Below are 22765 nucleotides of genomic sequence, written 5' to 3' on the forward strand. Positions count from 1 at the left end.
CGCACTAAAACCAAATTTGTGTTTAAAAATGCACAAGCAAAATACTTTTCAAGACTTCATAACCAGATCTGATGACAGGCAAAAGATGCTTATTTCTTTTAGTCTTGAAACAAATAAAGGGGTTCAGACTGTGGGGTAAATCTGAATTAAGGAAAAGTTTCAGAACCTGGAAGACCTGTTTAAGCCTCCCTCGCAAAAATTCTGTTTTAAATTTTATCTTTGTGAAAAGAGATTGCTTATTTTAACTTTTAAATTTGATTTAGACTTAAATTCACAGACTTTGACACCAAAACTCAGACAGGTTTAATTTTTCCTTATAAATCGTCGGCAATGGGGAGCTTTTGGTTTACAGTTATGTCCAATATTCAATAAATGGTCTGAATGCTTACTGATATATTTACATGAAAGTTTTAAAGTGAGGCTTATTTCTATGAGATCTTTTGCTGTATGTTAAAAAGGTCAAGTACAATGTCATTGTCCAGTGAAAGAAAACATTTGCATTTCTAATTAAGCGACAAAAAGGAAATCTAAACTTTGTGTTACTGTAGTACTTTGTGTATTTATGTTTTTAATGTTGACATTTTTATTGTAAATGTTATTTATTGTTTCCCCCCTAGCCAGGACCCCCTTGAAAAAGAGATTCTTAATCTCAATGGGACAATTCCTGGGTAAATAAAGGTTAAAAAAAAAAAAAAAAAGACACTTGCGCATCGGTTTCTGCAAATATCGACTATCGACCACAGTTGCAGAGGAAATATAGTTTATCGGTATCCTCTAGAAAAAATGATATCAGCCCATCCCTAGTAAATATACAAAATGGATATCTACATGCTTATCTTCTAAAGTTTATGTATAATATAAAAGCTCTCCGACTACAGCTTTTAACAGAATCGGAGCAGAAGATGCATTGTGCCAAAGGTCAGCGTCACCTGCAACAAAACCAACTTTTACATCCAGATGTATGAAAATGCACACTTGAATAGAGAAGAGGAAATAAAACAAGAGTTCATCTCAACACAAAGCAGATTGCTGCTGCATTAAAGGTGCTTTCTATCTGGCCATCTGTTTAAATCAAACACACTGACTGGATTACAGCTGCTATAAAAAACTGCAGTTATGGTTGTTTGCAAGAACATTTGAAAATTGTTCATTTTCTGGCTCAAGGTCGTAGTTTGGGGCATCTAAAAGTATCTGACCGGTTCCTATACTCGTTTTATTGTTTGCCACAAGCTGTGTTTGAGTTTTGATCCCTAGATGGTAAAAAATCTGTGGTTTGTTGTCGTTAAAACATGAGATTTAAATGTTTTTTTTTGTGTTATTTTGGGGTGAAAAGAATCCCCCAATTGTAGATCTGGTAACAAAAATAAAGGCTACGTAATGGTAAAAGTTAAGAACACTAATCACTTTAAAGATTCACCCTAACCAACTTTTGATCTATTTTCATCAAAAATTCACCTCCAAGTTGTGGTTGTTGCTGTTGGTTGTTGGTTGTTGGTTGTTGCTGTTGGCACGGAGCAACCCACCCCTTGCTGAGAGCTCTCTGTTTAGTGCTTTCCCTCTAGCTTACTGCCCCTCACACCCCCAACCTAACATTGCCGGGGTGTCAAAAACAGCAAGCAATATGCAGCTTGCACTGTACGGCTTTCCAGCCGTACAGTTTTCAAACGCATACCAGCTCAGGCGAACAAACAAGACGTACATGAATCTAGGCGTCTATAAGTTGATGCATCTTCTGCCAAGTGTGGTTTTTTTAAAGGAACTAATCTGATCATTTTTAAACAGCATTTTTTGTCTGCTTCTGATTCAAAATGATTTGAAAAGGGGAACTCTCAGAATTCCAATTTTGAGCTTCATTTTCTTTGTATAAATGTCCTCCATCATCAGAAAAATGTCACAAAAACACCCAAAACAAATCTTTGAGCTTTAGTTATTTCCTGTTTTTCCACCTCACTTCCTGTTTCTCCTCCATCTACTGGTTGCCTTTTTCTTTTTTTTTTCTTTTTTTTTTCTAACTTGTCCTGTCCAACAGCTGGGCAGGCAGATGAGACAAACCAAAGGTATGACTGAATAAACCCCTTTTGTAATTGAGGCCAAACTTTATTAATTTCAATCAGGTTTGAAAATTTTTAGTGTTGGACCGGGAGGGGGGGGGGGTGGGGGGTAAGACCATGAAGCAGCATAAAGCAACAAGTTTACTGGTTGTTTATCATTACTGTAAGGTTCAAATGTAGTACAAAAAGGGCGGGGCCTGTCCACACACACACTGAAATGTTATCAACACACCTGCTGGCTGAAAGAAAAAAAAAAACGTACACATGTCAACATGTAAACAAAACAGATAGTGTTCACACACGCATACTTATGCCTTTAAACCAACTAGTGTGAAATATTTCAGTCATTCAATCATGCAAACTGTTAGTGCAAAGGTGAGCTAACACCTGTGCTCAGGTGAGTGTTTATGTTTTTCTAAAATGGACGGTGGAATGTGAAAAGAAAGAAGGAGAGTGCCCAGCCATCCCCACACCAAGACCCCCGCCACACCAGCAGCGGCAGCCGGAACCCCCAACGCCACACGGCCGCAGGCAGGGAACAACCGCCCCTCGGGCGACCCAGCCCGCCACCCAGGCCAGGGCCAGCAGGACCGCCGCGAGGCCCCCAGAGCCAGAGAGCAGGGAGGCACGGAGGGGAGCAAGGGAGCGCCGCCCCAGCCCAAATGTCTAAGGTGCGGTTAAAATTGGCGGGTAGGGTGCTGGGAGGACATCTGCTGCTTGCTGGCAGTGATGTCCAAGCACCCCTCCTACCAAGGGCCCTACATGTCTAAGGTGCAAATAAAACCGAAAAAGGGGGGGGGGGCACTCCATATAGCAACCATGGGAGGGGGGGACCACTACCAAGTAGCGCCCCCCCCCCAAGGCGTATTGCAGGCTAAGCCCCCCACCCCCTCACCCTAATATGAGGTAATATGAGGAAAGGGGTAAGTTGGGGGCAGCTGGTAGACTTTCCCCTGGTGGTCAGACAGCCGTCCCCCAGCCCCCCCCCCCAGCATAGGGGCCCGGCCCCCCCAGACCAGGGGCCCCATCCCCAGAGGCGCCGACACCCTCGGCCCAGCACCACCCACCCCACACAGAGAGAGAGGAGCCAGAAAGCGCCGGCCCCCCGGAGCTAGCCCAGGCCCCCACCCCAAAAGCACCGGCCCTAGGAGAGCTCTGGTCAGGCCTCGACGGGACCGAGGCAGCCAACCGGCCGGGGCAACCGCCGATTGCCTCAGCGGAGAGCCCGACCCGTCAACCCCCCAAGGTCCCGTACCAATAGTGGGCTCCCCCTCCCCCCCAGAACGACCCCCACAGTACAGGGCCGACAAGCCCCCCACCCCACCCCAGACCCCGCAGTCGAAGCGGATGACCCCCAGAGCGACCGGGGGTCCCAAGAGGGTTGTCCCGTCCCGTCCCAGAGCCAGGGAAGGGCTGATCCCAGCCCCAGGTGCAGATGGGCAGCCCACCCCCCTCCAGGGTGGTTGCCTTTTTCGACATGAATTTCTAATCAACTTTTTGTTGCTGCTCGTCACCGCCTCACTCAGCCTTTATTCTGTGAAACTTTCTGCTGGTGCAGTGGAGTTACAACACGAGTTAGCCATGATGTGATCGATTGTAGCATGACAATGATCTGATATTCATCCCAGCTAATACTGTAGGAACACGTATGTGATTCTTACCCTAAATCAAATAGAGTTTTTGTCGCATTTGTTTATGAACTAATTTAGCATGACAAGTAAAAATGTTCAATAATTACAAAGGACGTGTTTTTTTTTGTTTCACCAAAACGAACCAAAATTAACTAACGGCCATATGCAACAATTCTTAGTGGTCTATTTTCCTGATCATTTTCTTTTCCAAATTTGTAGTATTTTATCACAAATCTCTTCAGCATTTTTTTTTACACCTTTTTTCCATGCTTAGGTGTTTTTGCACCCAGCCGGATAGCATTAAAAAGAAAAAGACATGGAGGATGTTTAAAGAAAAGCTTCTCCTGTTTGATTAAAAACACATCAACCTGCAGACACAGTGATGTGGGGGGTGGGGGTGGGGTTACATGGTTCCTGTCCAATAGGCATGTGATGCTTCTGACCACAGTTAAAGATGGCAGACAAGTAAAAGCGAGCATCACTGCATCACTCCGTTTCACTCGAATGCACCCAAGAGCACACGGACAAGTCATCCGTGTTGAACCTGAAACGCACAACACACACACAACTCTACACAAATTCTTCCCTTCACTCAGTTAATTTATAGCTGTTTTCTTGCTGTCTTTCCATCTGAGGCTCTATTCAGCCCTGGAACCTTTAACATCACCAGGTCTGTCCATCAGTTGCAATAATGGCTTTGTGGCTTCTACACAAAGGTCTCAGATGTGCTGCAGAATCTGGCAGGATGTGATCGTAGGACGATGGATGAGCTGAGCCAAAATGAGACTCCTTTTTTCTCTGGCTGCTGGCACTAAATCTGGACCAGATGTCAACCATTAAAATGTGTTTCTTCATAAATGTAGAACAGCTTTTCATCAGTTCTGCCTCTTTTTGGGACAAAAGCAGCTCAAGTTTGGTCAATCAAACTTTGTCAACCCCACCAACAAACAAACAAACAAAGATCACAATAAAACAGTTATAATTAACCTGCAGCGCCCAGATTCTTTTTTAGAAATGACTGTATGTAACCCTTGTGCTATCCTAGGCACTTTAGCATTGGGAGTTGGGTCATCTAGACCCACTAGACAGTGCGCTGAACCATTGTTCTTCAATGATTTGTGGTCTTCACTGGTGTCCATGGATTACATGAAATCTTCTCCACCTTTATCCACCTTTGTCATGGTAGGGAGAACACATCAATGCAAGGGTGGGGTCATCTAAGATAGCACAAGGGTTAAAAAACATCTGTGCAGTGTCAGCACTGAACTATGTTATATCACATGTAGTGACATATAAAAATACATAAGCTCAACAAAACATATGACAGCAGAAGAAATCAAGTAAAGTAAAAGAAATGCTAAAATGCTGGATTTACATGCTTCAACAAGCTAAATCAGTCAAAACTTTGAGAAAAGGAATAGTGATGCAGATAAATGCAAAATCATTTGCTAAACCCTAAATTAAAAAACATGCATCTTAAATAATGAAATTACTACAAACCATTAAAGACCCACTCTGACGAAAATTGTGTTTTTGTTGTTTTTAACATGTTCTTTGGGCAATTTTCTGATGATGGAGGACATAAGAAAATATTTTAAATTTGCATTTCTGAGTATTTCTTTTGTCCTAGACCACGACAAGTTGCTTTTTTAATTTTGAATAAGAATAACATAATCGCTCCTTAAAAAATATACAACATGAAAAGCCACATTTCAAGCAAGAACAAAAGCAAAGGGATTTTAAACAACGCTAAAAGCTAAACTAGAAAAATACATCTTAAACAATAAATCAGCCTAATAAGCCCAAGAAAGCAGTTTACAGTGTTACTTTGCGAGAACATGGTCCACCCCTTGCTGAATTTTTTGTGGTGCAATTTTAATAGTTTGTTAAGAGCACATTGTGTTGTCTCTGATTGGCTTAAGAGGGGGGGGGGGGGGGTCCTATGTCCGCCAGGAAAACATGCAAACTTAGAGAAGCACTGTGTTCATGTGGTGTTGGAATGATCAGTAAAATGATTCTCCAACTAGGAATACGCACATGAACATAAGAGAAGAAACCTTCCAACACCAGATGAGTGCAGATCATCTTTCTGCACCAACACAAAAGTCTTTTTTTGTTATTTGCAGTACACCAATTACCAGTTTGGAAATAAAACATTGATAAGGGTTATCAAAATCATTTATTCCAGTTTGGTGGGTCTTATTAAATAGCTTGATGGGCCGCATATGGCTTCTGGGCCTTAGTTTGTCCACCCCTGCTCTAGAGCATGGTCAGTTAATATGCTTCTTATTTTAGAAAACTGGGCTTTGTAACAATGTAACAATGTTCATTTCTGTCCATGAAAAGCATGTAGAGAGGGGTTTTACAGCATTAAAACATCTAGAATGAGTGTAAAAGCCGTAAGCGTTCTAATTCCCAGATGTCCTTTTATCATTGGTTATATTCGAGTTTTTATGCGTTATATTAAGAATGTAACCCCCTCAATAAATGTGGTGTTACTGTAAGAAATTTCGTAACTTAAGAGTTGAAGTTTCCTAGAAGAAAATAAACAGTGTTAGTAAATGACATTTTCAGCATAATACTGTATTTTTTGGACCATAACATGCACACAAATTTATGGTGCAGTGTCAGTTTTTGAGAAAATTAAAAGTTTCCTTTTTAAAGATTTAATGTAGTTTTACATTTGGCTGCATGTGATGATAATAAATACTTCAGTGCTTACAATGTGTATTTGATGCTACAGCCATTGTTTTCAATACAAAACCTGGAAACTAAAGGTTTACATGACAACAATGAAGATAGTTGCTTTCTGCACCAGTTAAAACACTGCAGGATTGACGGAAAAAGCTTCTCTGTATTTATGAACAAACGTGTTTTCATTGGATGGCATCTGGTCTTGACTTAGTTGCCAACAGCCAACAAAGTCACATTTTGGCTCAGCTCATCCATTGTCCTACAATCCAACAAACACACATCTGACTTTTATAACAAGAAAAATCGATGTTTTATGTTTATTTTTCTCATTTATTTTAACTGTTTATGGTCATCAGGAAACAGTAACAAATAAACCCAAAATCCATGATCCCTGGATGGGCCCAGGTTCAAGTCATACGGTAATCCAGGTTATGAAAAAGCCACAGTTTAAAAATCTTTCATTCTGTCTTTGTGGGTTAAGATAAAGATGGAAAATCTGCGTCATAAGAGACTGATTACTCAGAATGAGCTTTGGTTAACTGTCATGGTTGTTGAAGGTGAAGAGTCACAGCTCAAGAAAAGTGGGTCAGAGGGTGAAGTCATCTGTGGGGGAAAAAGTGGGAATTATTCCGTTTCCACCAAAAATATACAACACATCTCCCTCACTAATCTGACCATGAATGTTTGACAAAAACACTTCTAGAATGCTGCCACTTTTGGAAAACATTGTGTTCGATCGAACATCTGTTATTTTTTGCCCTGTCCTAACCTTGTTTTAAAGTCTCCCTATGACAACTTTTTAATGAAAACATGTCCAGTGGTGTTTTAATTATGATTATAAAGTTTTTAACCTAAATCCCATGACCTAGATGTCTTAAAAAGCCATATTTCATGTTTATCTGAACCCTCTGCTTCCAAAATCTCCAGGGCGTGGCGATTGGTGCTGAGCTGAGTACCCCTGCCCTCGATTCCCCCTTTCTGATGATGATACTGTGTCTCTATAGCGTAAATCTTCACCGCTGTTCCAAAAGAAAAAGTCGAGCAATATCGGAAATGTCCAGCCGTATCGTTTTGAGCCAGATGCCAGCTTGAACGAGGAAAGTGAAGAGATTTATGGATGGAATCGTCTACAGGTGGACACATCAGAATGGTATACTCTAATGTTCGAACGGTAACGCCTTAGAAAGCTTTGGTTTACCTCTTTATCTCTTTAATTATCTCGCAATCAAAGCATTTTAGTAATGAGATATAGCCAACTGTGGTAGTTATGAATTGATATTAATAATCAGTTTGCCATGGATATAATTATCCATTTCAACGAGTCTCTATCCTGTTCTCTGAAGAAAAACAATATTTTTAGGATCAGATAAGTCATAAGAAATGGTCCGTAAACGGAAGCCAAGTGGCCATTAAAAACACCCCCACCATCTTTCCCTTTCTCCCCCATTTCCATGTATACAGCAATGCGCATGCACCGGTGTGACATCACAACGGCTCATTAATTCAAACAGGATTGTTTGATCCTTTAAAAGCAGAAAATACTCAGTATTTCTTATTAAATTTGTTCTCTTTTATAAGAAAAATGCAACAAGTACCTGTCAAAAGACATGATATTCATTAGAGGGGGACTTTAACGTGATTGTTACTTTAAAAAAAAACTAATTTCAGAAATGAGAGTATCATATAATAAAAAAGCTTGACTATGGACATTTGTGATGTCACAACCTAAGCAACTAATTCCCCTAAAGCATCTCCAAAAGGTCTCAGTAGCCTAAACAATCAGCAAGAAAACAGCAAATTTGACATATCCTGAAAATCTTTGATGAGAAATGCGTGCAATAAAAAATTATTCACAGAGTGCTGCAAAATAACAGGAAACTCAGAAGACATGACCCAGTGACACCTAACCCTAACCAATCAGGGTGGTGACGTATGGATGGCATCCTTTTTAAAAACAAGGAAGTGCCAATTGTTTGAAAATTGATCATAAAGGAGACATTATTAATTGGGGTTTGTCCCGGAATTTTATGACAGCAAGTCTTTCATATATCGGAATAAAACTGGGAAAGAAAAACACTGGAGCAAGATTCAAGGGATTTGCACTGCTTCGACATTTCACACCAAGCCTCTTTCAACTGTTGGTACATGCACGCGTATCTGTTAGCGACAGATCTGTGGGAACATCATATAGTAAAAGCATGTACAAAAACCCACATTCAGGGCATTCTTGAACGCACCACACATCCCCAGTGTGTATCTTCAGACTTAAGCTTTTCAGTAGCATATGTGGTAATGTACAACTTGAAAGAACTGTGAATGCAATGGTCCAGCGTGAGAACAGTCCCACCCAAACTAACGTTTATAGATTTAAAAAAACAAAAAACATTACTTAACAATAGAAAAAGATGAATATCTTCATCTGACTGTCTTTTTCAAATTTGTGAAACTTTTCTTTTGGAAAATCTACTTGAGGAAAGAAGAACAAAAAAATAAAATGGGGGTCATGTTCTTGTTTTGGTAATTTGACATCCCAAAACGAAGTGTTTTGTTTTTTGTTGTTGTATTTTTAAATGTCCCTTTGGGCAGTATGAGAAATGAAATTTGTTTTTTAGAGTAGACTGTTTTTCAACCAAATTATTTAGAAGTGCATGTTTCTAGAAGGTTCTTTACCAAATTCTGATTACCAGTTTTGGGACAGAATGATCTGCAAGTTTGTCAGTTTTTTGCGAGTCCAATTTTTGTCCATTTAATTTCTTTGATTTTTATGTTTTCCTTTTTCATTTGTTAATTTTCTGCTTGCTCACGTTCTAATTTCCTTCTTTTTCTATGGAGATTTAATTTCTCACTTGGGGATTTTTAAGCAGGCAGACAAACCACCTGCAGATTTGTGATTCTCTGTATTTGTTTGTCAGGTTAATACCTAACCGCGTAAACATATGAGCCCACTCAGATCAGAATCTGTCATCTTTGGATTCAAACATTGGAAAAGTTGGAAACATCTCCTGTCCCGACTGCAGCCTGGAGGTTCTGCTGGGAGACGACGGATTGGACTCAGGACTCTTATGTGAGCACACTACAGGGATGGGGGGGTCAGTAGCACCAGAGCTTTAAGGAAGTCAAATGCCTAAATATTTTTTTTTAAGTTGTTCGATTTGATTCCAAGCGAACAAAAGTTATAATGTTGCTTGAAAAGCTGCAAATTTCAGCAACTTTGTGAGTTTTGTTCCAGATGTTTGTTTGTTTTTTTCCTTTTTGCATGTCAGTGTCCTTATCAGACACTAAAACTTTATTTATACTGCCAACAGACACTTGACAAAGGGCTAGACAGAGCACACACTTATAGAGACAGATGGAAAAAACAAAACAGTTGAAGATCAACTGAAAATGCAGTTTGTCCGTTCCATTCTGAACACACATCTGTCTTGGAGGACAGATGCAGCATTTGTTCTTGGTGTCACATAAGGAGAAAAATTGCTTAATGTAAATAATGCTATCTCATTTTCCTGCTCCGCTGTCTCCCAGTTGTTCCCCTCTGGTTACTTATTATTTGCCTTTACTAAGGAGTCGATGGATGCTCCAGGGCGTCCAGGTCACATGATTAATTTTAAAGGTTATTTATGGACATTTAAAGATGCTCCAACTGTTCGTTTCAGCTGAGTTTTCAAGTCAGGCCTTCGATCTATATTCCATGAGTGGTTTTACTTGTTTTTGTTTTACCTTCAACACTTGTGATCAATCATTTATAGGCCTAGGTAGGTTAGCTTCAGGAAGAAACTGAACAGCGCTTGCAAGCGAATGTGTGGAATCCCCCTTTATCCATCCCATTGGATAAGAAAGTCATCACATCCACCCTAATAAAAAAAAACCTGAACATTTGAAGCTACAATGTTGGTACTTATTTAAAAAAAATTAAAGTGTCTGAAACTTTCTCTAATTAAAATATAAACTTAAATATTTTCAGGTTCGAATTTTTTGTTTATTAGTTTCAAAATTTGAGTTTCAAAACTATTTTATTTTTATCTTATTTTAAAAGTAAAAAAAAAAAAAAGATTTGAAACTGAAAAAAAGTTTTAAAAACTCAAATGTTGAGTTTTGAAACTTAAAAACAGAAAATTTAAAGCTGAAAATAATTAAGTTTATATTAAAATTAGAGAATGTTTCAGGCGCCTTCTTGTTGTTTTTTTAGCTTATCACCAACATTTCAGTTTGAATTTTGAAAAGTGTTTAAACTTACCCACTCTGATGAAAATTTCGTTTCTGTTTTAAGCATGTTCCTGTGGCATTTTTTATGATGGGGGAAATGTATATGAAGAAAATTGAGCTTAAAATTTCTTTTCTGAATATTTCTTTATTTAAACAGTAGTGAATCAGAAGGAGAAAGATCCATCTACGTCCGTACGGCTGGATAGCTTCAATATTGCTCCTCTTTTTTTTTACACCAATAATGTTAGATTGGGGGGGTCTGAGAAGCTGTACATTAGTGGGAAAGTGTGTAAACAGAGAGCTCCAAGTTATGGGTAATGGGAATGGGGGCGGGGTTGCTCTGTGCTAACAGTATCGACCATAACTAAGAAACTGTGTTCTAGAAAATGACACAGGTTTTTTCTATTTATGCTAAAAATGGCATCATTGTAGTTAAAAGACCACTGGGAACACTTTACAACAGATCAAAATATGTTTGGAGTGGGTCTGTAAGTACAAAAACATATGAAAAGTAGAAAATCTTATCAGTTAACCACTAAACAGAGTGATTTTTCCGACTTTATGTCTTTTCGATGAAGCATTAGAGCATGTAAAACACAGAAAACACAAAATGACATCTGATTATTCTGTGTGGTAATGGAAAAGCACATCCTGCAGGTTTGGATTCAAATATGAATGCACTGTTTAAGTCTGTGACTCACTGCTGTTGTGTTCAAAGAACACATTCATCAACGCCCCGTCTCCTTCACAAACCAAGCTTCTGTCATCTGCTGCCAAACTGAGCAGATTAGGGGAATCAAACCAAGCATCTGTGTTTGTGTGTCAGTCTGGATCTGTGCAGTCACACTGCTGGAGCTCGCCTTCCTTTTCATAGCGGAATCACTCTTCACTTACAGTAGATCTGCAAAACTCAGGGCTTAGTTTTGCTTAGAGAGATGTGCTGCAAAACGTCCTACCAACATTTACTGTTCAGGTGGAGAGCTGCAACCAATTTAAAGATTGTCGATGCACGGCTGACTAAAACCACAACTCCTAACACAACTATGAAGTACAAAAAGGCTGCAATTAACAACTTTCATTCATTTTAAAACATCTTGGCTCATGTTTGAAATAAATCCAATTCAGGACCAAAGACAACAATTTACTTCTTTATCTTTAATTTCACTTCTGACACTTCGTTTTTCTTTTTTATAATTGAAATATTTTTCAGTGTTTGTGTTCAAAAGACAAAAAATCAGTGTGGCCATTCTAATTTGGATGAAAATACATTTTGCCTACATTTCTATAAATTCATTCTAAATCCCTTTTATAATGTATATTCGAAATAGGTGCTACATTTATTGATACACTCAAAATAAGGAAATTACCAGCTGTGGGTACCGGATCGACTCGGGCTGCCACATCTTCTCGGGGTCCTTCGACCAATGATGACGTTACACTATTTGATTGGCTGTAAGTTGGCACGATGACGTATACGATAGTGATTGGTCAGTTACAGTTACGGTGAACGATAATACTATAATAATTATCCGCTATTCGTGAGAAACCTGGATGACTATTACACCGAAAAAAAATGTTTGGTTGTTTGGTTGTTTAGATAAAGCATGAAGAATAAATAAAAATTGAGCAAAAAAAGTGCTGTTTTTCGTAAGTAGTTTTTTAATGCTGTCAACAAGTTTTAAACGGGAAATATAAACTTTGCAATCATAACTGTTAAATCCAATGAAGTTCTGTATTCCATAATGTGGAAATCGATTAATGCTTAGGACTGTAGGCTGCTCCTTTTGATTATAGTTATCAATATGACAATGTTTTTTCTGAGATAAAAAAAGGAAAACTGACATTTGGGAGAATTAAACCAGACTGCACAGCATAAAGAAATATTGTTTTTATAGTCATACATTTTGGTCAAATTGGAAAAATAAGTTTATATTGCCGTTGTTTCTTCTTTAAAATATAAACAGAACATATTTGGTCTGTTCCTTTACAAAAGGAAACGTAAAATCGCTGAGTAGTTTGTCCAACTGGTGTTGCCGTAGGGTGACGTCAGCATTGGTCGAAGAACCCCGAGAAGATGTGGCAGCCCGAGTCGATCCGGTACCCACACCAGCCAATAAGCTTTACGAAAATGTAACTTGTCATTTCAACTAGAACATTTTATGTTTGTAAATTGTACGTGAATGAATCATGTCGTTTGTACGTAAGAATAATCAATTTATTAGTTACTAATTCCATTTTGATCCAACATGATACCATTAAACTGGATTATGCCTGTATAGAAAACACCTAAAACCAACAGCAAAGTACGCACATTTGCTTCTGACATGAACTGTAGGTGTCTGTCCATAAAGTTGTTGGCATCACCGGATGCAGGATCTCACAGGATCCAAACAGAGTTAACTCTGGTCACATGATTCGGTGAAGTCTCTGCATTTGCCAGAACAGGAATTCAACATCGTCAAAGCTCATTTAACTCAGCAACATACAACATGTTGTTCAACTGCTGGAGCATAAAGGGTAACTACACTCAAAAAACGTTCACTTTGAATGAACATAAAAAAATTATGGAAAGGATTTCCACATGATTAGATTGCGTTACTTGAACAAAAATGAATCATGTTGGTCCTACTTAATTTATTTAGGTTGGCTCAACTTAATGTATTTAGGTTCAAACTAATAAATTTAAGTTGATTCAATTTAAATAGAGCAGTTGCACCCAACTTTAAATTGATATTGTTGCTCACTCTAAAAAGTTGATCCAATTTAATTGAATCACTTCAATTGGTCACCTAAGTAAATTAAGTTTATTTAACTTGAATTTCTATTTATTTCTTTAATTTTATTTATTCATCTGTAATTGATATGTTGTTCCAAAGTTACAACCAATGGGTCTTTTAATTTTCACATCAAAGGCATGAATTACCCAGCAAAGTCCCACATCACAAGACAGGAGCTCAATTACCGCGAACTCTGTGTTAAGTATTAGAACATTAACAGTTTGCCAAACAAGGGGGTTGGTCATCATCCTCTACCAAACTTTAACTCATGGTGCAAAAAAAAAAATAAACATAACAGTTTAAATCACTAGTTAAAACAGAGTAAAACAGCTAGACAATAAAACCCATGGACAAAAACTCACACTTATACCCCAATCTGCCCAGATAGACAAAGAAAATGGTATCCCACAATTCCTTGCGATTACTAATGCATCCAATTTAATGGTATCATGTTGGATCAACGTGATTGAAATTAGTAACTTTTAAATGGATTATTTTTATGTACAATCGACATGATTCATTCACGTAAGATTTACAAACATAAAATTTTCTGGTTGAAATGACAAGTTACTTTTTCGTTAACTTAATTGGCTGGTAATTTCCTTTTTTTGAGTGTAAGGTTCAAGTACAACCACACAGAAGGTAAAGGGATCCACAACCAAAGGAGGATAGTCATGCTCTAAGATGGCCGGATATTTACAGACTGTGCTGACTAGCTGGCTAGACTCTTGGCCAATGTCTTCAACCAGGTGCTGGCCCTGTCCCACTGTGTCCATCATAGTCCCATTACCAAAGGGCTCTCGCATCTCCAGCCTGAAAAACTACTGGCCGACAGCCCCCACATCAGTTATGAAGTGCTTCAAAAAACTGTCCTTAATAGGAAAACATCAATGAAGCTTAAACACTACCCAGTTTGTTTATGGGAGGGGGGCCTGAATCACAGAGGATGCTGAATCACAGCCCTTCATCCTGGACTTCCTGGAGAGGCAGAGGAGCTTCATGCTCTTTGCGGATTGTAATATGGGGTTTAACGCTATTCTTTGATCAATTTAGCAGACAAGCTGAAGAACTAGGGGCTCCATACTCCACCTGATCATAGTCAGAAGGTCACAGCTCACCAGCTCCCCTCAGCGCCGTGTTCTGAGGCCCTGCTCGTGCTCACCAAAGCATCAGTGCTGTGAAGTCGACCGTGGTGGTACTCATCAGGAGGTGATTGGTCAGCTTCTGGGGATGAGGTGGAGCAGCTCTCATGGTGGTGAGAGGAGAATAACCTGCTCCCCCACGTAAAGACCGATGAGCTGATCATTGATAGCAGAAGGAAGAAACAGACTCCACCTTCCATCAGAGGGGACTGTGTAGAGAAACGGTTCTGTTCTGGTTCTGTTCTGGTGGGAGTCCAGATAGAAGAGGATCTGACCTCTGAGCAGCTGAAAAAGGCCCAGCAGAGACTATTTCTAAGAGCCCTGAGGGAGAATAACAAAACTCAGAGGTCCTTCAACCAGCGCTCCAGAGAACACATCCTATTGGTGTTAGGTTCACCAGTTTTCATGCAGCAGTTTTTATATAATACAAATATATCAAACAATTTAGAAATCAAGATGATCTTGTGAGTCAGAGATAACTTTTTTCATTTTTGTATAAACACAAAAAAATTCAAATGAGGACAAAAAGAAATGTAGGTTTACTGAAAAACTACACGGCAAAAGAGGGATGTAAATAAGACAGATGAAAGTAATTACAATTTAATTAATAAATAAATATATGGGTAAAACCTTTAAAAGGGGGAAAGGTAGAGCATCTCAAAGATACGCCTCTATGTCTGAAAGGTAAAAGAGTGGATGGGAAGACCTCAGATAGGCTGGACTTTATCTGTGAATCCATCATTGTAGATGACCTGAGGCCTTCATGAATGATCAAGCGCTCCGTAAAATATCACTTACAAAGCAAAGCTGGAGCTTTTTAGATTTTACTGTGCCATGTTTTCCTTATTAATTCTAAAAAGACACTTTAATCTCAAACAAAAAGACCAATACATTTTTAACAGACATCTAATACGTGGTAAAGCAGCATATGTGTTGATAACAGATCCAGCATAAATGAAATCATGTACATTTTTGGAAAGTGATACATGAATAAATTCATAGCTTTTATGTTTCGTCATACCAATTACACTTGACTTTTTATGTCTTTTTAAACCAAAACAACATTAAAAAGAGAAACTACAGTTTTTATAGTCTAAAAAAGCCTTCTAGGTCGATGTTTTCCACCCACCAACCAGAGTTGCTGCTTGAGCTTTGAGACATCCCATAAATGCTTACTAGTGTCATAAATATAGATATGACATGCTTTAGAATGAAAAGCAAAAGGGAAAGAACCCATAGAAATGCTGAGGACGTCTTTTAGAATAAAAATATTCGACTTGAAGGTAAAGAGAAAAAGCACCACCCATTCCAGCTTCTTTAATAAACCACGCCCATTTGAGAAAAGCCACGCCCATTTGTTTTCTCATTCTCATTTAAATGGAGTATTATTTCGATATTTTAATTGTTCTGATGTTCAGATATTTCAAGGTAGCCTTTGATTTTGTTAATCTAAGCAATGGTTTTGTGCAGCAATAACCTCAGGCATGAAACAACGCAACTGCCGCTCGGGACTCTGGGAGCTCATCGGTTTTTATCCCTGAAATGTGGGGAAATTGTGGGTGTGGCTCCCCCTTGTGACGAACTGAGTGTGGCTTTTTCTTAAGCAATAAAACACACTCATAAAAAATAAATAAATAAAATGTGTTTTTCTTTTAACTCAGAGGTTTCTGTGTTTCAGTTCCTACTGAAAATAAGGCGACGCTGAATGATGGCATAGCGTTTTTATAACAACAAAATGTGGAGAATATTGCTGCGTTAGCTACCGTACTCGGACAGATGATTAAAAATGATGCTAACTCTTTGTTCTCTGTAATTCCTCCGACATTCTGGTTTTCCTCTTCACCCCCAGACCCTCTAACTATCCTCACATCTGCTCTCCATTTTTTTGCCGCGCCTCAAAGGCGATCAAGCAGCATGAGTTTTTCCCACAATGAGGATTGATTCGGCGAGACGGTGTGCAAACGAGTGCTTAAGCCGTGAACTTTTTTTATGATAAAATGATGCAATCCAACCTGCAACTTCACGATGAGGCAGACCTAATTAACTCGGTGCCATGAGTCAAGTGTTGGCCATCATTGATGCCAAACAGCCAACTTAACCCTCTTTCCCCCTTCTCCAATCCCTCAGTCTGGTTGTTGTTCATTAATACAAGCCTCTAATAATAACATATAAGTAGCAAAACATGATGGCAGAACCCCCGGGGGAGCCGCAGCATAATTGTACAACCGTTTAATTTGCAAGAGATGCATTCATTAAAGGGTGGGTGGCTCATTCTGCATCATCATGTTGTACGCACAAATGTGCATCCCAGAGATTCTGCGGGGGCATTCTGCGGGCTGTGCACAAGCCCGTGACAAATTAATAAACGGTACCAAGTGCTTTCTGCAACAACCCTTCACCAGCAGCTCTCTGCGCTCATTTTCTATGCAAAAGAGTTAGGAAAAACCTGCTTCTGTCCCATTCCAGTTCCAACAAAACCAATGCAGAAGAAGCTGATGCTCAACTTTTCTGCTGAGGGAGAAAACAGACACGCACAAATGAACAGAACAGCTACCTGTATGGTCTGGCGGTTGTAGACTTTGACTACATGGAAGTTAAAACTGTAAATCCCTTTGCGCGGCGCAATGAAGTTGCTTCTCTCCTCGTCGAAGTTCTTTCCAATGTTTACTAGAACCTGGAAATACAGACCAGAGGGGGAAAAAAAACATTTTACTTTATTAAAACATTTTTTTTTTAAATTGGTCAAAATTCAGTATTATTTAATAAAAAAATCTTTCAAACAGAACTATCCCTTAAACTGCAACTTAACATGGGAAAAAAGGTGATAAAAGTCATTTTTCTGCAGACAATTTTAGCATTTCAAAGATTTTGGAAACACTAAGTTACTAGTATAAGACATTTACATTTTGGAGTTGTAGTTTTGCAGTAGACGGCCTCAATAATTAACTTCTTGTGTTTTTCTGTCAGTTCCTAAAAAAAGAATTCATGGAATTATAAAAAGTAAAGGTTTTATGTAAATTAGTGCTTTTATTTTTCTAGATTTATTGGGGGAAATGGAAGAACGTCTCTGGATTAAAGCAGAATTAAACATTAAAAGTATAACTGCTGATGCTTCTCCTTAAGTTTATCCAGCTGCCGATAACATTTTATTTATGTCTATTCCAGCTGGAAAAGTTGATCTTATTTAAATCATATTCCATTTAAACTGTAATGAATTAATTTCACATTTTTCTTTTAGAATGGTTTAAAAACAAAGAATAAAATCGTATTTCATACAAAATAAAAAGGGTTTGTTTGGTTTAAAATTTTTAAGGAGTATAAAACGTGTTCGCCGATGTTTTGTCAGTAATCCCGTAAAAGTTCACGCACGTGCCACTTTCGCGCGTACTCGGGACATCTAAAAGACCGACATCAAAGCTGAGCCTCTTCTGTTTCTTTTATCTTCCCCGCACGCGCCAACTTTGCGTTCAAACATCTTTGTTCCGGTTTTGCTTCATACCCGGTCGAAGTAGATGACCATGGTCCGGTTGCTCATCTCGGACGGTTCATGGTTGGTGTTCCGGACTGCGGAGAACGCAACCTTCGCGCTCCCGGAGCGCACCGAGATCCCGAGCGCCGTGCCCGTGGGGTCCGAGGTCGGGTTGGAGTCGCACACGACCAGACACTTCCCCTCCAGGACGATGGGTTCGGTCTCGTTCTGGGCCCGAACCGGGCTCGCCGTAAGCCAAACGGCACTCAGCAGGCAAAACGCCAACATGCCGGAGCGGAGAGGCGAACTTCTTCTCCTCCTCCTGCGCGCAGCTCCGCCGCGGGTCTGAACTCCTCTTCAGAAAGAAACAAGTGGGAAGTTTCCCGCTGTCCCGGTGAGCCCGCTGGCAGTCGGGACCCGTCCTCTTCTGGGTTAAAACAGCCTTTGGTGAAGTCCTTTAAAAAAAAAAAAAAAAAAAAAACACCCGTGTGTTCCAGTTTTCACCTGTTCTCCTCTGGTCCCACTCAGAGAATATCGCGCCGCGCGGCCCCCTGCACGAGTGACGAGGCAGCAGAATTCATAGCGCGCGAGCGGCAGCTTCGTCTGCTCTCCCGCGCGCACCTAAATTATTGATATGCGAGATATGAGAGTTTCAAACACAAAAGACTCGTCGGGCGGGGGAGGACAAAGATGCCCCCTCCACGCGCACTCTTCTCCTCATCGGACCCCTCCCTCTCCTGGTAACCGAGCCTCATCATCATGAGTTTCCAATCACCGCATGCTGACCGCGGCCCCGCCCCGCCCCTCCAATTCACTGCCTTTCTTTAACCAATCTCTTTCTTTATTTTAGTCAAAACGGGGCCTTCCTTCTCTTTTGTCTGAGCTGAACGAGGTTAAAACAAGAACTCTATTTGTAAATATACAGCGAGGGGTCACATGACCCAACTGGGCTGATTTCAAACCAGTTTTTGACACCAAACCAAATTCCAGCAAGTGTGTGAATGTTTTCCAATGAGTTGCTTTAAAGCCAATTTTTTTGCTCAGTGGGTGTGGCTACCTCAACCAGTTATGATCATTGGCTATCAATGAGAACTGGAACTAGCGAGGGTGACGTCCCACATACTTCCTGTTTGGAACATGAGGGGAGGGATCACTCACTCCAGTCCTCAGGTACAGTCAATGGGTATGACTTAGTCATGAAAATGTATGAGCAAGTTCAGAAAATATTGCCAGTTGTTGGAAGACATTTAGTGAAGCATCTTTGGATCTGACAGAGACTTTGGTCAGAACAATTTTAGCGCAATTCAGATCTAAATCTAGATAAAGATTATTAGACAATTATTTTGGAGATTACAAATTCAAAAGTGGCCCCACACAAATTTATAAGTAGTACGGACCAGTCGCCTGATACACACAGACATAACCACATTTACGCACAGATAAGTTACAAATGCACGAGGGTTGTAGGATTCCTTTCACAACTTTAGATTGGTATGTAAATGATGCGTTTTCTGAACAATTGCTTTGAACTTAGATTGTGAATATTTTCTAATAAAAACTAGACATTTTTTCCAGTTTCTAAAACAGGTATTCCCTGTTAATTATGGTGTATAAAAAGTTAGTAAATAGGCATCTTTAAAACACTCATCACTTATTTTTTTAAAGCTTTCCAGATCTCACCACTGCGTAGGAGCCGTTTTGAATCTATAGTTAGTTTTAAGCTGGTGTAATTTCAAGTTATGCATGCATAAATTGTGTTTTTTTGTGTTTTTTACATTTTTAATATTCAATTGTACACGTGAAATACACAATTGCAAGTACAGTCAGTTACTTACAAAAACGTATTGTACAAGTAACAAATCCATTTTTTCATTCACACGAATCCAGTGGGACTAATTTCTCTCCATAATGAAGAGCCAGCAACTGCTGCAAAGTGATAACAAGCAAAACTTGGATTTGGAATATCAGATCATCTTAATTGTAAATTTCTAACAATAGAACAGAAAAAAATGGTCCCAAAAGAAAACACCAAAATCACATTCTGCTTCTGTTAACTTCACTTTGAGGAGTTGCCATAGCAACACCTGAATGTAATTGATAGAGATAGGATGACGCTGGCAGATCCAGCCCTCTTTAAGTCAATGATCTCTCTTTAACTTCAGTTTTAAAAGGTTTCTGGGTTGAGGACCGTGACAGGATGAGGGAGGAGCACCGACGCTCCTCCCTCCCACCGTGTCAAATGAGGCCCACCGGGAAGCAAAGCAGCTGGGACTCAAATGTGTCAGATGCCTTTGTTTTATCAAGCAGCTTTTTTATTTTTACTATGAAATAACATTTGAACTTTCATCACAAAGTGTTTCATCTCGCAAGCGTGACACTTCCAGCTCAACATATTAGCATCAATGTCAGAAAAATATGGATCCATCACATGTAAAACCAGATTCTGCCACATCAGCGCCCCTCACAGCTTCCCATCTGTGTTGCCTGAGCACACGAGCGCAGCAATCCAAAAGCTGACATGCTGAAAATTAGCCCTTCAAACTGCCTTGTACAAGACATCCGCGCAGAAGCAACTTCTTTTCAGCCAAAACGTCAGCAAGCCACTGGACAACATACAGCAATGACAACTCCAAGTTACTGACTTTTAAATTTTCCAGCAACTTGACGACTTTGCTCTGTGTAATTCCTTATTTCTTTCATGCCTTTGTTTTACAGAATACAATAAAACTGGACTGGTGACGTGTCCAGGATGTCCTGCCTTCGCCCACGAGTGACTGGGAAAGCAGCCCGTGCAGCCCCGTGACCCCGAAAGGGACAAAACTGGTTTAGAAGATGATGAATGAATGAATGAACTATAAAATGTGAATTTTGATGTCTTTAATCCTTAGTCGTAGATGTGTAATCGCGCCTCTAGCCACTTTACTGCATTTGTCTGGGATTTTCTTTGCTCCATCCATCCTTCCTGAATCTATAGGTGGTGTAATTGTGGGCCTTACTCTTGGTGGTGAAGCTGCCTTCCCCTTAAAACAAAATTTTCGGGCCTCGTTATTGCCTTTGCTCTGTGTTCGTCAGTGTTCCTTTAGCGCGGTTCTCACCACTGTCTTCATTATGTTGTCACTGGAGAATTTTTTCATATCTGAAAATGTTTGGAACTCCAGGAACGTAATGTTGGGAATAGTGTGTGTTTTGTGTTTGGCAAAGGGTAGCTGTGGCTGTCGTCACAACTGCCCTTGATAAGGACCGTTTGTTTTTTAGGGGACAGGTCATAGCGAGCAGTTAAAGGGCCTACTATCACGCTTTTCTTAAGCCTTTTAGAGTAAACTAGATGTATATCCGCATATATGATGAAATATTACCTTTGGCACACTAAAGAAGGATTTTCTTTTGCAGTGTCAAGGAAACAAAATACACCTCTGTTTTAGATGCGGCTGCTCCTGTCTACAACCCTCCATGGGCCTTGACAGCCCAAAATGCTGCAGCTCTCGTGCAGGTCAAGCCCCGGACTGGAGGCTTAAGACATTCAGGAAGACCTGTTAAAACCAGAGAAACAGGGAGACCATTGTCCAACATTTAACCCCTTACTCCATAGCGCCGTCTTCATCCTGATAAGCTCTGTAACTGCTTCATTGTTCTTCTGAAGTCACATCTGGGCTCTCCGAGAATGGTTTCCTTTATTTCTAATAAATGTAAATGTCCAAACACCTCAACCTGGGGCTTCGGGCTTCGTACCAACACTCACCTATGGTCATGAGCTATGGGTCATGACCGAAAATACAAGCGGCTGAAATGAGCTTCCTCCGTAGGGGAGCTGGGCGCTCCCTTAGAGATAGGGTGAGAAGCTCGGTCACCCGCGGAGAGCTCGGAGTAGAACCACTTCTCTTCCACATCGAAAGGAGCCAGTTGAGGTGGCTCGGGCATCTAGTCGGGATGCCTCCTGGATGCCTCCCTGGAGAGGTGTTCCGGGCATGTCCCACTGGGCGGAGGCTCCGGGGAAGACCCAGGACACGGTGGAGAGACTATGTCTGTTGGCTGGCCTGGGAACGCCTCGGGGCCCTCCAGAGGAGCTGGAGGAAGTTGCTGGGGCGAGGGAAGTCTGGGCATCATTGCTTAGACTGCTGCCCCCGCGACCCGGTCCGGCTTATGTGGTCCCCAGATAAGCAGAGGAAGAAGGATGGTAAATGTTCAAACACCTTGCTTTCATCTCCATCAAACATAAGTGATCCTAGTTAACTCATGATGTCGTCCAGACTTAGCCAGCCATCTGGACTTGAAATCCCCCTTTAAGTTTCTACAGATTCAAAGCTTTTTGAGCTCCTTCAGCCCAAAACCAATTGAGCTTTAAAGCTTTATCAGCAATTAACCTAAAGGAAAAAAGTTGGTGAAGGAAAAAGAAATCTTTTTTTAGTCGCTTGACATTTTCTATCAGGAACAAAACATTAAACAGCTTCAGTTCAACAGCTAACAACTCCTCACAGTCACTCCACTAAACATGACGTAACTCTGACATTCAAACCTGCGACTCAAAGTGGTGAAAAACAAAATGTTTCATCACATTGGCAGTGATACACAAATTCTATATTAAATCAGTATTCCTGACACAAAATTCCTTCTGCATCTCTTGATGTCTGTTTGTTCCGTCTCTACCGGCTCCCACGTTTTTCCTCTCCCCATCTCTGCTTTCTGCCTTTACCCCCGTAATTCCTGAGGTGTTTTTTTTTTTTTTTTATTTATACTTTTTCACTCTCTCAGGGGTTTCCCTTGGCGCCCGACAGAAGCTGATGGTGACTGAGAAGACTCG

General features: G+C 40.2%; 1 protein-coding gene across 1 annotated transcript in view; it reads right to left on the minus strand.

Moving 5' to 3' along the window:
* cbln1 (cerebellin 1 precursor) overlaps positions 1–18713 on the minus strand; it is a 35595-nt gene extending 16882 nt beyond the window's left edge. Inside the window, exons 1-2 of the mRNA XM_004069759.5 lie at positions 17998–18713; positions 17053–17172 (exon numbers count right to left, since the gene is read on the minus strand). Coding sequence (XP_004069807.1) covers positions 17053–17172; positions 17998–18255 — 378 coding nt within the window. The 5' untranslated portion in view covers positions 18256–18713. The remainder of the gene's footprint in view (positions 1–17052; positions 17173–17997) is intronic.
* Positions 18714–22765: the final 4052 nt, after the last annotated feature.

The sequence above is a fragment of the Oryzias latipes genome, chromosome 6 (assembly GCF_053564925.1).
Source record: "Oryzias latipes strain Hd-rR chromosome 6, Olatipes_Hd-rR_3.1".
NCBI classification, from domain to species: domain Eukaryota; kingdom Metazoa; phylum Chordata; class Actinopteri; order Beloniformes; family Adrianichthyidae; genus Oryzias; species Oryzias latipes.